The sequence below is a fragment of the Chiloscyllium plagiosum genome, chromosome 4 (genome assembly GCF_004010195.1).
Source record: "Chiloscyllium plagiosum isolate BGI_BamShark_2017 chromosome 4, ASM401019v2, whole genome shotgun sequence".
In the NCBI taxonomy this organism is placed as follows: domain Eukaryota; kingdom Metazoa; phylum Chordata; class Chondrichthyes; order Orectolobiformes; family Hemiscylliidae; genus Chiloscyllium; species Chiloscyllium plagiosum.
In genome coordinates this window covers 111,240,011-111,257,784 of record NC_057713.1, presented here as the reverse complement: position 1 = coordinate 111,257,784, position 17,774 = coordinate 111,240,011, and the positions used below count along the sequence as shown (strand labels likewise).

The 17,774-nt window shown below is 43.9% G+C and overlaps 1 protein-coding gene across 3 annotated transcripts in view; it reads right to left on the bottom strand.

Moving 5' to 3' along the window:
* LOC122549324 (collagen alpha-1(XV) chain-like) overlaps positions 1-17,774 on the bottom strand; it is a 255,798-nt gene that overhangs the window by 141,137 nt on the left and 96,887 nt on the right. For all 3 annotated transcript variants that reach the window (XM_043688956.1, XM_043688954.1, XM_043688955.1), the window contains 2 exons: positions 9,382-9,568; positions 441-544 (listed from right to left, as the gene is read on the bottom strand). In XM_043688956.1, the coding sequence (XP_043544891.1) occupies positions 441-544; positions 9,382-9,568 (291 nt within the window). The remainder of the gene's footprint in view (positions 1-440; positions 545-9,381; positions 9,569-17,774) is intronic.

Sequence of the window (17,774 nt, the reverse complement as noted above, 5' to 3'; positions counted from 1 at the left end):
ATAGGAAGGGTTTGGAGGGATATGGGCCGGGTGCTGGCAGGTGGGACTAGATTGGGTTGGGATATCTGGTCGGCATGGACGGGTTGGACCGAAGGGTCTGTTTCCATGCTGTACATCTCTATGACTCTGTGACTCAATGCACCTTTTTTATAACTTGGCTTTACTTCTTAAAGCCTCTTGCACCAACCAGCCATGACGCATTTCTAGTAAACACATGTTTGCAATACGACCCACATCTGCCGATAGTCCTTTTTAAAAGCATGCATCATTGAATTTAGGCCTCGTTTCTCGGCATTTAGAGTACAGGAGAAGGAGGCAGGGTCATGGCTCCAATTCGTTTTTAAAATTCTCGGTTCCCAAGATGACTCAGGATCTCTGCTGCCTGTGAGTTACAAGCTAGAAGCAAAATTGTCCCACTGACCCTCAGAATAAAGATTTACCTTTGCACCTTTCTCACTGTAAAGGACTTCACTTCCAGATCCAATTTCTCCTTTAGGTCCTGGCAGGTTTTCACCATCCTTGGCACCTCTTAGGGCAGGAGACCCTAGAGATAAGAGCAATTCAATAAAAACCCATTTAAAGTTACGTAAAAACAATGCTTCCCTCTGATGCAATGGTGTGTTTGTAAATTAACTTTTATTCCAAAGTCACCAGCAAAGTCATTCCCTACAGAAACTTGTTCCACAACTGCTTTTGCCAGTAACAAGGCAGCAATATGCAAAACAGAATTGGAACAGGCTGTAGGAACAGTTACTCTCTTCAGTGTGTCTCAAGGTTTCCCTTCCTCTGTTCCAGAGATGCCAGACTCTGTAATGAGCACTCACAGCAACGCTCATGCTGGTCCTCTGATTCCACCAGCATGAGAGTCCTGTGGTCTCATGAGTTTGGTTGCCAATGTTATACAAAGCTAAGGCAGCTTCAGTGCTATGGACCAACTAACTCTCAGGATGTGAAATTAGATGGCCCAAATTCATAACAAATTGGGTTGGTACGGGAGATGGAAAAAGAGACAAAGATTATTACACAAAGTGCGCTCTGATCAGGGCATTGTGTTGTCCTAGCATCAGTTCTACCCCACTGATTTGATTCTGGTTATCAACATCCTATTGTCTTTGTTGATTGCTACTCTACATGGGGCTCAATTTCAGTGTGTTATAGCTTGCTCCTGGGACTGGCGGTGTTACTGGGGAGTGGGCTGGTTTGTTGCTGGCTTCCTATGCAGTCTGAAACCACGTGAAAGGTCACAGCTGGTTGTGCAGAAAAGCCGGAACCAGTCGATGTGACACTGCATTTCAAATTCCAGCCCAGGAGTTTAGGATGCAGCTTTCAGCGATCAGGTGTGAAGCTGAAAGGCAAGAGACTGAACCACCTCCACACTCCACAAACTGAAACTGAGGTGGTTTTCAGTGACTTTTCCTCAGGCACAAGTGATGGAAATTCTGCACTGGGTTCCTGGAGGATTTTTTTCTGCCAGTGTAGGAATGCAACGAGTGATCTGACCTCGGCAAGAAGGGGAGGGGGGGTGTGGCAGTTCATTCATTATCTCCTGGTCTGTAACACCACTGGACAATATGGTGGAAGAGGGAGAGGAAATTCATGTAAATGCAGAGATGAAGGCATGTCTAACTGGATAGAATCTCAGACAGAGGAATGTGAGAATCCATGATCATTTCAGCAAACTATCCGTCGGAATCTGGATCCACTGATCAAGCTTAAGACTGCAAACAGAGACTTTATGGTGCGACAGTAGATGAGCAGCAGAGGACCTTCAAAGAAATTTTTCAAAGTGCTCAGTGAAAGTATATTCTGGTGAGAAGGAAGGACTGTAAGTGGAGGGATAATCTGCCATGGGTGTCGAAGGAAATAAGGCAGCCTATCAAAGTGAAAGAGAAGGCATACCAAGTAGACAAAAAAAAACCCAGGAATCGAGAAGATTGGGAAAACTTTAAACGTCAACAGAAAGCCTCAAAAAGGGCTATAAAGAAAATTAAGATAGAGTATGAGAAAACACTACCACAGAATAGAGAGGCAGATAGCAAAGGTTTCTATAAATACATAAAATGAAGAAGAGTGGCTAAAGTAAATGGTGGTCCTTTAGAGGATGAGAAGGAGCAGTTAGTTATGAGAAATGATGAAATAGCTGAGGCATTGAACAGGTACTTTGCATCGGTCTTCACAGTGAAGGATACTAACAACATGTCAGTAAATGACAAAAGGTAGGTGAGGACCTGGAAACAATTTTTATTACGGAAGAATTAGTGTTGGGTAAGCTAATGGAGCTAAGGATAGATAACTCTCCTGGCCCTGATGGAATGCATCCCAGGGTACTAAAAGAGATGCAGTAATTTTCCAAAAATTCCCTGGTCTCTGGGGCAGTTCCAGCAGATTGGAAAATAGCAAATGTGACGCCACTGTTTAAAAAGGAAAGTAGACAAAAGATGGGGAACTATAGACCAATGAGCTTAACCTCTGTAGTGGGGAAGATGCTTGAGTCTATTATCAGGGAAGAAATAGTAGGGCATCTCGAAAGAAATTATCCCATTGTACTGACGCAGCATGGGTTCATGAAGGGCAGGTTATGCTTCACAAATCTTTTGGAATTCTATGAAGACATTTCAAGCCAGGTGGACAATGGGGACCCAGTGGATGTGGTGCACCTAGATTTCCAAAAGCCCTCTGACACAGTGCCGCACATGAGGTTGCTGCATAAGATAAGGATGCATGGTTTTAGGGGCAAAGTATTAGAGTGGATAGAGGCTTGATTAACTGACAGGAAGCAAACAGTGGGGATAAATAACTGCTATTCCGGCTGGCAATCAATGACTAGTGGTGTGCCTCAGGGATCTGTGTTGGGACCACATGTAGTGCGTCAAAATTTGCTGATGACACTAAGATGAGTGGCAGAGCAGAGTGTGCAGAGGACTGTGAAACTTTGCAGAGGAATATAGATACATTGAGTGAGTGGGCAAAGGTCTGGCAGATGGAATACAATGTTAGTAAATGTGAAGTCATACATTTTGGTAGGAGTAACAGCAAAATAGATTATTATTTGATTGGTAAAAAGTTGCAGCATGCTGATTTGCAGAGGGACCTGGGTGTCCTCGTGCATGAATCGCAGAAGGTTGGCCTGCGGGTACAACAGGTAATTGGGAAGGCAAATGGGATTTTGTGCTTCATTGCTAAAGGGGTTGAGTTTAAAAGCAGAGAGGTTATGTTACAGTTGTACAAAGTGCTGGTGAGGCCACACCTGGAATACTGTGTGCAGTTTTGGTTTCCTTACTTAAGGAAGGATGCATTGGCACTGGAGGGGGTGCAGAGGAGGTTCACTATGTTGATTCCATGAGTTGGGCCCAGTCCCCACCTGCTCCCTGTGTACTCTCCAGTCGATCCCTTTCTGAGGAGCTGTGTTGCTACAGAGTCTCACTGTGTTCAGGGGCCACACCTCTTTGGAGAACCCTGTCATGGTGAATGCAGCAGTGCACTACAATCAGCGAAACCCAAACAGTGAGGCCCTTGACTAGGCCTACTACCAAGGCCTGCACTTTCAGAAGCCCAATGACCTACTCAATGGTGGCTGTTTGTAATCAGATGGCAGCAGCTGACACACTTCTGTCTGGGAAAAAGTGAGGACTGCAGATGCTGGAGATCAGAGCTTAAAAATGTGTTGCTGGAAAAGTGCAGCAGGTCAGGCAGCATCCAGGGAACAGGAGAATCGACGTTTCGGGCATGAGCCCTTCTTCAGGAATTCCTGAAAAAGGGCTTATGCCCTAAACGTCGATTCTCCTTCTCCTTTGATGCTGCCTGACCTGCTGCACTTTTCCAGCAACACATTTTTAAACACCTCTGTCTGGTGTTGTCACGTGAGGCAAAAGTGAGGACTACGGATGCTGGAGATTAGAATTGAGAATGTGGTGATGGAAAAGCACAGCAGGTCCGGCAGCATCCGAGGTGCAGGAAAGTCGACATTTCGGGCAAAACAGGCAACAGTCCTGATGAAGGGATTTTGCCTGAAATGTCGACTTTCCTGGTCCTCAGATGCTGCCTGACCTGCTGTGCTTTTCCAGCACCACACTCTCAACTGTTGTCACGTGAGGGTGGGTAGTAGTCGCTTCAAGAAATATCCCTGCTCCCCAAGAATCCCCAAGTTTGGATTACCTGAGGTTGAAAACATCATGGCAACTGCCAGGAAAGTGACTAACACCTGGATAAATCTCTTGGGGTCTCAGACCAGCTGTATGCTAAGGAAGTAGAATTCCTTCCTGTTGATGGAGCTCACTGGCCATCACTTGGCTCCTTGGTGACACCCTGCACTCAGAAGAATCCACTGCTGGCGGTGAAACCCATGACTCTGTGTCTGCGAGGGTCCAGCCATCAGGAATTAGATACACTGGTCGGTTTTCCCTAAAGGGCATCAGTAATCTGTGGGATACTTTGTGAGATGCTAACATTTGGAAGGAGCCAGATTGGGGATACACACGTTTACACAGACTTTGACAGCTATTGGTCAGGCATGATAGCTGTAATGCCATCCACAAGAAGGGCACAAATCGTGGTGACTATTGTCAATATTGTCATAGTCTTCCACATTGTTGCTTCTCTGCCATCTTCAGGTAGTTCTGTCTCCAGGTAGCACACCTGAGAGCATGGCTTTTGTTGCCTTTTTCATCTCTCTCTCTCCATCGTTCTCATTCTCAGGGTTCTACCTTTCATTTAGAGGATACTCCTCCTCATTGCCTGAGTAGCTGAGATTCATGAACCCATTACTAGCCATTATTGTTCTTTTGCCCAGATGGATTCCTAATAACATCGGGAATCCTTACCCCTTTCTGTCCACTGATGCCCCTGTAATGCTGTCCAAGTGCATATCGGCCACTAACTCACCTGCACTAACTGGTTGACTTCTGGTTACACGTTAGGTTGGGGCAATGTGTGTGAACAAAGTCTCTAACTGCCCCTCAGTGGGTTCTCAATAAGCTCACTAGCCATTTTCATTTCCAAATAACTGAGTTGAGTGGCTGCTGGGACCTGTCTTGTCCATTGTCCTGATGGGTCACACCAAGAGTAGGAATGGTGTTGGGAAAACTGGCATCACGCCCGAATGCCTTCCCACTTCTTTTCCCATTCCTAGCAGGAAGTAAAGATCCTGCTCTCTGAGCTCAGGTCCCGAGTGTGAATGAATAATTGTTGTGGCTCGAATACCAAGCTCAGGTACAATATACTCTGTACCTTCATCCACTCGCTGGACTAATTCACCTCTTCTCCTTTTTCAGGTTTTAACCTCAGTCTTGTGCTGATGTACGTACTTAATAATTTTTTTAAGAAGGATGTCTACCGTAAATTCACTGAAGTGTGGCAGAAATCTCGTCAACACCTTTGAGGTTCCACAGAAAGTATGTAAGTTAGCTTGCTGAGCTGGAAGGTTTGTTTTCAGACATTTCGTCACCATACTGGGTAACATCATCAGTGAGAGTCTCTGGTGAAGCGCTGGTAGTATAACCCGCCACTCTATTTATAGGTCTTGGTTTCTTAGGATGTCCTTTTGGTTCTTTTCTTTTCAAGGGAACGTAGATAGGATCTAAATCGGTGTGTTTATTGATGGAGTCCTGGTTAGAATGCCATGCCTCTAAGAATTCTCGTACGTGTCTCTGTTTCGCCTGTCCTAGGATGTGTGTGTGGTCCCAGTCAAAGTGGCATCCTTCTTTACCTGAATGTATAGAAACTAGTGATAATTTGTTGTGTCTTATGAAGGCCAGTTAGTGTATACTGGTGGCAAGTTTCCTGCTAGTTTGTCCGATGTAGTGTTTTTTGTTTTACAGTTCTTGCATGGTATCTTGTAAATGACATTATTTTGCTGGTGGTATCTAATGAATCCTTTACATTCATTAACACTGTTTAAGTGTGTTAGTCAACCTTATCATCAACCTGAGCTACAAATCTTCTCAAAAGTTGCTAATACAAACAAACTAGAAACTGATTTAAAAATTCAAAAGGCATAGCTAGTGAGAATTAGCTGGTGATGAAAGGTCCTTCTTCCTTAATGAGGGGACAGAAGTGCACAATAGGACTTTGTTCACAAATATATGTTACAGAGACAGATTCTGGAACAGGCACCAACAGCAAAGTCTGGTTATTTAAACTAATTTCACAGCTTGCACTTGACCACATCAACGTAAATGTGGGCAAATGCAACCCAGCAGCCATAAAACCTGTTCCAAATTTGAATTCCAAAAGCACTAAGTAAATTAAAAAATAAAACTTAACAGGGTGATTTCCACTGGTGCAGGTCCTCACCTCTCCTGCAGGTGGTTTTTAAATCAGTCTGTTAAATGTTTTTTTTTAAAAGGGTGCAGTGCTTCAATACACCGCCAGAGGTAGTGTTTCCCCTTTGGTTGCTGGCAGTGAAACAATCAGACCAATTTCTTCTTAGCTCGATTGCATATTGCTGAAGGCAAAATCTGCCGTGGTCTAGCACACATGGGAACCATTTGAGAAAAAATGCTTTCAAATTTTCCTTCATATATTTCAGAGTAATTAGTAGTTACCACCTGATCAGTTCAACTGACGAATGGATGCATCATAAAAACTAAGTTAATACAACCTCCAACCTGCCATTCATGAGTAATCTGATATTAACTAATTGAAAATTACATATAAAAAGTAGTTACATAAAAAGAAAACTCCGTTGTCGACTTTTTGAAGTATTCCTGTTAGCCTTCTTACCCCCAAAAAAGCAAAGTTTAATTATTAGAATTCCTTGATGACATGCAAATAAGAAATCATTAGAATCGCTACAGTTTGGAAACTGGCCATCTGGCCCATCAAGTCCACACTGATCCTCTGAAGAGCATCCCACCCAGACCCACTCTATCCATGTAACCCTGTATTTCTCATGGATAATCCACCTCACCTGCATATCCCTGGACACTGAGGGCAATTTAGTATGGCCAATCCATCTAACCTGCACATCTTTGAACTGTGGGAAGAAATCATAGCACTTGGAGCAAGCCCACACAGACACAGAGAAATTGTGCAAACTCCACACAGACAGACAGTCACCAGAGGATGGATTTGGACCTGGGTCCCTGGTGTTGTGAGACAGCAGTGCTAACCACTCTGCCACCCCTCTGAAGGGTTGAGTGGGGTTGTTGGGGGAAGTGGTGACGAGTGTGGAGCTGGCTTCTAGTGCATTTCTTTAAGCTAGTGTACTATGACCAGTTGCTGAGAGAGGTTTCCCAATTCCATCTGGTTCCAGATAAGGTTCCTCAAAATGTTAAGCTTCCATCTGTGGAGGGGTAAGTTAGCTCCCCTGGTTTATTCAGTCAACCCTTGATTGGCCACAACAAGGCTAATTTAAAAGGCTCCCTTCCCTTCTGGATACCTGTCTCCCAAATCCAAATGAACTCATGTCTAGAAAGGAATCATTTTAACCAGGTTTTCTTGAGTTCAGAAAGAGACTGAGCTTCTTGATTACTGAATGCAGAAAACAAAAGTAACATCTCACACATGCAGAGTAGAAATATGAGGTGAGTCTAAACGTTCAAAGTTAAAAAAAGATTCTTGCTCTGAGTTGTTAGTGAAGTGGGGCCACAACATCCCAATCGGTTAGGCCCAGAAATGCTGGCCCAGGTTCAGGAGGAGATGAACTACTTGTTGAAACCCCAAACAATAAAATGTGACAGCAGTAACTGGAACTTCCCAGTTGTACTTGTGCCCATGAGATTCTGCAGAGACTATTGAAAGGTTTACGTAGTGATCAGAGCCAACTCTTACCTAATACATCAGCTCGACGATTGCCTAGCTAGGATAAGGAAAGCAGTCTTTGTTACCAAGGTAGACTTACTCGGGAGATAATGACACATTCCCTCGACTGTCCACAGGAAGGAAATCTCTACCTTCATATCTGTAGATGGGTTATACCAGTGTCGAGTCATGTCATTTGGATTCCAAGATTCCCAGCCAGCTTTCAATGGCTGATGATTCAGATAGGAACAGGCTGTACACTGTATCTAGACAACCTCTTGCTGTACAGTGACATTTTCAAATAGTATTTGGAACAACTGGAAACCCTCTTCTTATAAAATCTTATAAAGAACGATTTTGCTAAGGTCCAAGTGACCTATCAAGACCCATAGTGGATCAATGATATGTGCTGAAATTGGAAGTGGGAGATACTATAGGGAAGGAGTAGGTAATCAATGAAATGAGTTTGGTAAGATAGGGTGAGAGAAGCACTAGGCTTGTGGTGAATAACCCTTCAAAAAAATTTGATATAACTCACGCTTATCAAAGAAAAATGAGTTCCATGTTGCTTGTTTGAAAACAAACTTGAGTGCTGAAAGTAGTTTGCATTAAAATTGAAGATTCATTTACACTGCTTAAGCCATGTTCGACAGAATTATGCCAATAAATAACAGCTCAATCATGTGGAAATTCTCAAACATGGTGCCTTCAGAGCTTTGATCACAATCCAACAGTGGGGCAGTCAGGAGCACTATTGGTGCTGGTTTACAGAATAGGAAGTGTGACATTAAAGCAATAGGAGGAGTGTTGAGACTATTGCAAAGATTATTAAAAAAATAGAAACATCTCTTTTGGCATCAAGGCCATACACTTAATGGTAAGGTCCTCGGGAGTGTTGGTCAGCAAAGAGACCTTGAGTACAGGTTCATAGCTCCTGGAAAGTGGAGTCACAGGTAGATGGGATAGTGAGGAAGGCATTTGGTATGCTTTCCTTTATTGATCAGAGCATTGAGTATAGAAGTTGGGAAGTCATGTTGTGGCTGTCCAGGACATTGGTTAGGCCACTTTTGGAATATTGTGTACAATTTTGGTCTCCTTCCTATTGGAAGGATGTTGTGAAACTTGAAAGGGTTCAGAAAAAATTTACAAGGATCTTGCCAGGGTTGGAGGATTTCAGCTATAGGGAGAGGTTGAATAGACTGGGGCTGTTTTCCCTGAAGCGTCGAATGCTGAGGGGTGACCTTATAGAGGTTTATAAAATCAGGAGGGGCATGGATATGGATAAGTAGACAAAGACTTTTCCCTGGGGTTGGGCAGTCCAGAACTAGAGGGCGTAGGTTTAGGGTGAGAGAGGAAAGATATAAAAGAGACATAAGGGGCAACATTTTCATGTAGAGGGTGGTGCATTTATGGAATGAGCTGCCAGAGGAAGTGGTGGACGCTGGTACAATTACAATATTTAAAAGGCATTTGGATGGGTATATGAATAGGAAGGGTTTGAAAGGATATGGGCCGGGTGCTGGCAGGTGGGACTAGATTGGGTTGGGATATCTGGTCGGCATGGACGGGTTGGACCAAAGGGTCTGTTTCCATGCTGTAAATCTCTATGACTTCATGACTCTATAAATAAAAATAACATACCAGTTGTTACTTTTAGTCCAATGTCTGCTCTCTCTTCATAGGGTGGCATCTCTCCAGAAGTGCCCGATGTAGTCGCATACTGGAACTGAGTTTCCCGCTGTCCTGAAGAACCCTCAATCTCCTCAGTGATCAATGTTTCAGTGGGGGGCTCTTTGACTGGCTCACTGTGTAACTGCTGACCAATTACCTCAAAAGAGCAAAAGTACATCAGAGTCAATGGACAACAATCTATATTATTCTCGGTGGCTGACAAATGGCAATAGGTAGATAAATGATGCTTTTGGGGGTGGGGTGGAGGAAGCAATGGGATGCATTAGGTGAGACTACCAAAGGTACAATTGAAAAGAGTCAATTAAAAGTGGAGCTGGAAAGGTACAGCTGGTCAGGCAGCAGCAGAGGAGCAGCAAAGTTGATGTTTCAGGTCAGGACCCTTCATCAGGACTGTCTGATCTGCTGTGCCTTTCCAACTTCACTTTCTATTGACTGTGATTTCCAACATCTGCAGTCCTTACTATCTACAATTGAAAAGAGGCTTTGGAGATGATATTTTAAAAGGGAAAGGAGCAGTGAGCCTGAGAGAAGTGGCCAGGATTGTCTAGAGAGTGTTGCACTATCTGCTGATTGTCTTCTCCACCAATGGGAAGGGAGTGGCAGACACATTAAAACATGGATTTCTCCGCGGTTACGTTAGAGCCCGGGTGTCCTTGGAAAAGGAGCACACGGTGTCGACCAATACCCTGGAGTTGTTCAGGGAGAGGTGGGCGCCGCTGGGAGTGGAGTGCATCATTTCTCCCTCCAATTCTATTTTGATTTAGTCCCTACCCTCCCCTTCACTGTTTTTGATCACACAGCACTGCCCTTTGATGTGAAGGGCAGTGTTTATCACTGGCCACCCGGGTGTTTTCCTTTCTTCCTGGTGGTGGAATTTGAATAAAGATTCGTGCACTTTGTGTCTTTCACTGTGTCTCACACCTGCACACACACACCATGGGTGCTGGAGATAAAATAAGCACTACTGCACTTAGGTGGTAGTGTGGGGGGAAAAAGAAAAAAAAAAGAAAAAAAATCCAATCCCCCTCACTGTTTTGATCACACAGCATTGCCCTTTAAAAAAAGAAAGAGAGAAAAAAAAAATAAAACATGGATTTCTGCCCTTTGATGTGAAGGGCAGTGTTTGTCACTGGCCACCCGGGTGTTTTCCTGTCTTCCTGGTGGTGGAAATTGAATAAAGATTCATGCACTTTGTGACTTTCACTGTGTCTCACACCTGCACACACACACCATGGGTGCTGAGGAAAAAATAAGCACTACCGCACTTAGGTGGTAGTGTGGGGGTTAAAAAAAAACATGGATTTCCCATTTGCCACCGGGCAGTGGGGATCCCCAGTGAAGGTCTCTCCACGCGGGAGTCCTCCCCCTTTCTCTCGGGGATCTGGGGTGGAGGGTGCTGCACGCAGCACCTGGTGGTGGAATTTGAATAAAGATTTGTGCACTTTGTGTCTTTCACTGTGTCTCACATGTATACACACACACCATGGGTGCTGGGGCAAGGATGAGCACTACCGCACTTAGGTGGTAGTGTGGGGGTTAAATATAAGAAAAAAAAATAAAACATGGATTTCCCATTTGCCACCGGGCAGTGGGGATCCCCAGTGAAAGTCTCTCTATGCGGGAGTCCTCCCCCTTTCTCTCAGGGATCTGGGGTGGAGGGTGCTGCACGCAGCGGTCCCCTGCAACTGCAGATTGCAGTGGTTCACGGACTCCCAGCCCAACTGCTTGTTCTGTGGGGGTGCTGTGGAGTCCGTGGACCATGTATATATTGGGTGTGGGTGCTTGCACTCCCTTTTTGATTTCCTCAAAAACCTCCTCTGTTTTTGGTTGCTCTTCAGTCCCACGCTCCTGATCTTCTGCCCTCCCCACTCTGTACCGGGTGTCCGGTCTGGAGGATCTCCTTGTGGGTCTGCTCCTGGGCCTGGTCAAACTGGCCATAAACAGGTCCAGGCAGCGGGCTGTGGAGGGGGTCGTTAGGGCCGACTGCCTGCCCCTCTTCCGCGGTTACGTTAGAGCCCGGGTGTCCTTGGAGAAGGAGCACGCGGTGTCGACCAACACCCTGGAGTTGTTCAGGGAGAGGTGGGAGTGGAGTGCATTTCTCCCTCCAACTCTATTTTGATTTAGTCCCCGCCCTCCCCTTCACTGTTTGATCACACAGCATTGCCCTTTGATGTGAAAGGTACTGCTTGTCACTGGCCACTTGGGTGTTTCCTTTCTTCCTGGTGGTGGAAATTGAATAAAGAGTGAGAGACACAAGGTGCATGAATGTGTCTCACACCTGCACACACACACAACATGGGTGCTGGGGAAAAAATAAGCACCACCGCAGGGAAAAAAAGAAAAGAAAAAAAACGTGGATTCAGTTAATGGGGAAGGTCTGGCTGAAGGAGACCGAGGAGATGGTGTGGGGATTTGATGTCCAGGACAAACAGTTTAAACCAAAAACATCAGGGAACAGGGGAATATTACAAAGTTGAATCATTCTCTAACATGCCTGGCCTCTAAGTTGAAATTAAGCAACGTTTACTTTATTTTGTAAAACTGTTTCAATCATGAAAATCAGAGACCACTTACAATCAAGTACCTGTGGAAAACCATTTAGCTCTCTGTATCAAATTTATTTTAAAGTAAGCTTCACAGAGTATTAAGCCTTATTTTAATATTTATTCCCTAATAATAAATGTCTAGAGTATATTTCATAAAGACAACACAGTATTTATATGCAGCCTGAGATCTGACTAAGTTCTTAGCTGATCAGGTACTGAGGTCTCCATCACAAATTCACCAGACATTGGGAACGTCATTCCTGACTGACTGGTCATCAAAAGTCTTTGGTTTTGCTTTATGTCATTCATGAAGGGGCTAATGTTACAGAATTAGCCAATAAAGCAACATCTTATAGATAATACAGAGAGACAGACTGTGGAGTGTTTCAAAGAATTAAAAAATGGAATTACTGGAAACAGATTTTAAGTCAATTGGGAAGAGTGTGACGCAGGATCACTGTAGATCCCAGCGGGATGTCTGTGAGACAGGTCTGGATCACTGTGGATCCCAGCGGGATGTCTGTGAGACAGGTCTTGATCACTGTGGATCCCAGCGGGATGTTTGTGAGGCAGGTTTGGATCACTGTGGATCCCAGCGGGATGTCTGTGAAGCAGGTCAGGAACATGGATGCTATAAATCAAACAGACATTCTGGGGAAACTATGAACTGACTGGCTGATGAATATTGCAGCTTGATTTCCCTTACTTTGAAGGTAATGAGTTAGAAAATTTTTTAAAAGTTGTTTTTTGATAAAGGCTGAGTGATGCATTTTAACGAAGTTCTACCCTTTTAATTCACAGCAGAAGAAAAGTAACTGGGGAATGTTTATAGAATCATAGAATGCCTAAAGTGTGGAAAGAGGCCATTCAGCCCATTGAGTCTGAGAAACCCTCTGAAAGGCATCCCACGCAGACCCACTCCCTACCCTATCCCTGTAACCCTGCAATTTCCATGGCTCATCCACCAAGCCTGCACATCCCTGGACACGACTGGGCAATTTAGCATGGTCAATCCATTTAAATAATAAGTTTTATGATTGAATAAATACAGTAAAGGCTGGGCAGCTCCCACCCCTGTATTGCACATGAGTTCCTACATGGAACACAGGGACATATCCTTGGTAAATATGTGTGCAGGAAATTTGCAGTAGCCCGAACTCCAGGTTTCAGAGATTGAGCAGCACCTGGGTGTCATTGCTGCACATCTAAGAGATTTAGGACTTTGTTAAAACCAAACAAGCCTTTTCTTGGGAAGGAATGGGTAACTACAAAGCATTTAAGAACAAGTAGGGCATCAGTGCATGAGTCCCCTGAATTTGTCTCACTTTTCAATTCTGTATACGAGGACCAGAAGTCGGCTGTCCAGCCCTTTGAACCCATTTTGCCAAGCAGTCAGATCATAGCTCATCCACACCTTGAGCCTATTTACCCGTCTTTCTCCGTATCCTTGATAGAAATCTATGGTAAAAACCTATGGTTGAGTTCACAATCTTGGACACCCTGCAGAAAAGTGACACTCAGATAAATCATGATTACTTTGTAGCTCTGTTTGTCACTCAATGAAAAAAGGTTTTTGAACACTCCAAAAAAAAGCCACTAAGAAAGTGACAGACTTAACATTTTAATCCGCACTGGAACTGGTTTTGTGGCTAAAATATATTATTGGAGTACACTTAATTCTGCACTGCTTTATTGAATTTGTAGAAAAAGTTGCCACATCAGCCAGTAATGGGAACTTAACAATGGTACTGAACAATGAAAATTTGCTGACATTTCCTTGCTTCCAAACTCCATGTTTTAAACACAGAAGCTGCTGTGTTTAGAATCAAAAGTTTGTGGGAAAAGTAACTGCAAGGTATTTTGATCATAGTAACATACAATCACTTGCTTAAAACGACAATAATTAAAAGTCAGAACAATTCATGCTGCTGAGCGGAATGCAAAATATAGTCCGACCTTGGTAATTGTGAATTTCCCGGTACTTTGTCACTGCAAATCACTAATCTCAATTCCCTACTCTCATAGCTATAACCTAAATATTTTCTCTGCTACATTAATACATACTCATCAGCTTTTATGCCTAATTAAATACTATAAAAGTCCTCCTTTGTAATCAAAATCTTTTCACTCTATATATATATTTGTTTAAATATATATTGGTCACATTTAAACTTCCACTAACACTGCAAATGTTTGTTTGCACGAAGTGAGAAAAAAAGTGGGGAAGGGCAACCAGCTTTAACCATTTTCTAAATTAGCTACCAATTAGAAATCTTCCAAGCATGTGACCATCAGATCAGCCAAGTCATATGGTGCGATGATGGGGTGATTAGCTAATCACAAAGAGCCTCACTATAGCTGCGCCCCATGCTTTATACACAGCCAGCTTTGTTTTGTCATTGCGAATGCAGGCAATATTCTCGATAAAGACAAGTTACTTAAGTTTCTGTCAACGAGCTGGTTGGGACAGTGAAATCTTCGTGATGAGAACCTGCCAAGGGACACTTGTTGGAATTACCTCTCTGAACTACAGATTTCCTCCATTTATTAGGGAACTGATCCCACAGTGTGGCATGAGAGGAATGCTTCCGCCTGTATTCTTTGCATTTTCAGACTGAAAGGCAGCAGACACAAATCATTTGTTCACCCAACTCTCAAAGAAATGAATGCCAAAAGTACAGCAGGTGTTGGAAACTTGAAAGAAATATAGAAACTCCTGGAAATACTCCGCAAGTCTGGCAGTGTGTACAAGAGGAACAATGGTAGAATTTTACAGGCTGCCACTGGTGAGTTTGTGAGGCAGGGGGAAGGAGGGAAGCCACAAATTCCTCAGATGGCTTTCCCATTGCCAAACTACCCTTCCCAGCCAGACCAGTCCACAATTTTCTGGGAGAAGAGGGGACATAGTTCCTAAAAGGCAACTGGTTCACCTAACGGAGGCTGGTAAGTGGCCACAATTATAGGCCATGTAAGAATCACTTCCCTGTTGTGAGGTTGCAGGAGGAATCGGGGGATGGTAAAGGGAGCCTGGCATTTCATCCTGATAGAGTCTCCCGCAGCAAAAGTTGTGGGAGTGCCTCCGTCACTGGCCAACTTTCTAGATTGGGCATCCCACCCACTGACTGCCCACACCACCGCCTACCCCACACACTCACTGACCCCAACCCTATTCCCCTCTGAATCTGATGGGGCCACAGAGAGCAGGCCAATTGGATTAATGGGGGGAGGGGACCACTTCCCATCTTTCACTCTGTTACCTCTTACATCAATGACACTGATCTGGCACCTCATATCATTATGAGCCATGAGGTGTCAAAATCCCTCAGTTGCAACTCCAAAGATTCCAATCTGCAATATGTTTCACAGCACAATATGTTGGATAAAATGATTGAGCATCACTCTTAAAAGGAAATTTCTGGCAATTCTAAAGTAAAGAAATTACCATTGATTAACACAAGTAAAATATTTTCCCTATTACTTGTATAGGTGAATGTTTGAAACATCTTTGAGGGCGATGTTTTCCGAGTTGAAATGAATTCGTTTCTGGATCTGTCCCTTTGTCTCTTCACTGTGATCCACTGTCATCTGAGCTATCTAACTGAAGGCAGAGTCATTTGCAATGGTTTCTGGTCTAGGTAGCAGAAGGTCACCTCTAATGTCCCACACGGATCTAACCATGGCTCCCACCTATTTATCATCTCCGTGCTGCCCCTCAGCAACATCTTCCGAAAGCACAGTGTTAGTTTTCACACATACACTGACAACAACTCGACCTGACCACCACCTCACTCAACTCATCTTTTTTCCCTCAACAAATGAGCAGTAATTAAACATTGGGAAAACTGAAACCTTTGTTTTGGTTTCAACTCCAAACTCTATTCTCCATCCTACTGACTCCATCTCTCTCCTTGGCAACAGTCTGAGAATAAACCATTCTGCTTATTACCTTGGTGTCACATTTGACTCTAAGGTGAGCTTCAAGTGTCACACTGATGTCATCACTAAGACTGCCTACTTCCACATCTGTAATATCACTTGACTCTACCTCAATTAGTTGCTGAAACTCTGATCCATTCCTTCATTACCTCAAGGCTTGACTAATCTTAACAAGTGACTCAAACTGGTGGCCTGAAACTGGGGTAGAACAGTTGCCATTGTTTGGGCAGAGTGGCGAGTGCTGAATTTGAGGAGAGTGTGTTTGGGCACTTGTATAGCCTTACAGGCTGCTCACTTCCTGTTCTAACAAGGGACAGCAAACTCAGTTATGGCTACCTTTGCCTTTCAAAATCATCTTCCATCACCAAGTACCTCCACCAGGTTGCTCCCAGTGTAACTTACGGGGACAACAAACCAATCTCTGGCTTAATTCAGGCATTCCCTTTCAAAAATGATGCGGTATCATTAGTGTGATACCACGCAGGGTCAGGAGCTGGAAATGATCTGGCCATTGGCTTCCGATTTGAAAATCCAGACCATTCAATCCGGACAAGTGAGGAGAGTAATCAGCAAGATTTCCAGGATGTGATCACTTTGCGGCGCCTCCTGTGTTGACATGAACACGAGGATGTTAGTTGAGGATGAGGTGAAGAATGGTTACCTTGTTGAAATACTGAAGAGTTATTTTGAACCCTCAAATTCAACCTCAGTAACAGGAGAGGGAGGAATAACATAGGGAAAATATAGTCAAAGTGGAATCTTCCCACACAATAGATCACCACAGAGCTCTCAGGGATGGGAAACCAGACAAATATGCAAACTATGCCCTCAATTCATTTAATGCCAACACCTTAGTGAGGTGGTTTGATGCACAGAATTTATTTTTCTTCTGTAAAACGTAACAAATTATTTTAAGAGCCAGAGCCTAGTAATCTCCAGCATGCTTAATTCTGAGTGTTCTGTCCGACTGCAACTGGTCTGTGTAGGCAATTAAGTCATGAAGGAAACCATTCCTGTTGTGCATATTATGTTTTTAATTATATCTGAGAAGGAGTTTAATTCTTTTACATTTCAGTTTCTCCCCAATATGGGCCTTGATAACATTCTGGTAATAGTTCTGGAGCAGAAACCTTCAGTACTTGCTGCTCTCACATACAAGATCTTCCAGTACAGTTACATCACTGTCATCTATCCAAAAATGTGAAAAATTGTCCAGGTACACAAAGAGCAGGACTAATGCAACCCAGCCAGTCATTGCCCCATCAGTCTATTCTTCATCATTATTAATGTGACAGATGGGCCATCAACAGTGCTTTCAAGCAACTTCTACTTTGCAATAACCTGCTCAGTGATGTCCAGTTTGGGTCCCTCCAGGGCCACTCATCTCCCAACCTCATTAAAGCCTTGGTTCAAACACAAACAGAAGAGCTGAATTCCGGAGGTCAGGTGAGAGTGACAGCCCTTGACATCAAGGCTGCATTCGACCGAGTGTGAGGTCAAGGAGCCCTAGCAAAATAAGTTAATGAGAATCAGGAGAACAGTCTCCTCTGATTGGTGTCATATGCAACACAAAGGAAATGGTTATGGTTGTTGGAGGTCAGTCATCTCAGCTCCAGGACATTTCTGCAGGAGTTCCTCAGAATAGTGCCCTAGGCCCAAACATCTTCAGCTGCTTCATCAATGACCTTGTCTCCATTATAAGGCCAGAAGTGGGGATGGTCACTGGTGATTGCACAATGTTCAGCACAATTCACAACTCCTCAGATACTGAAGCAGTCCATGTTCAAATGCAGCAAGACCTGGACAATATCCAGGCTTGAGCTAACAAATGGCTAGCAATATTCACATCACAGGTCTCAG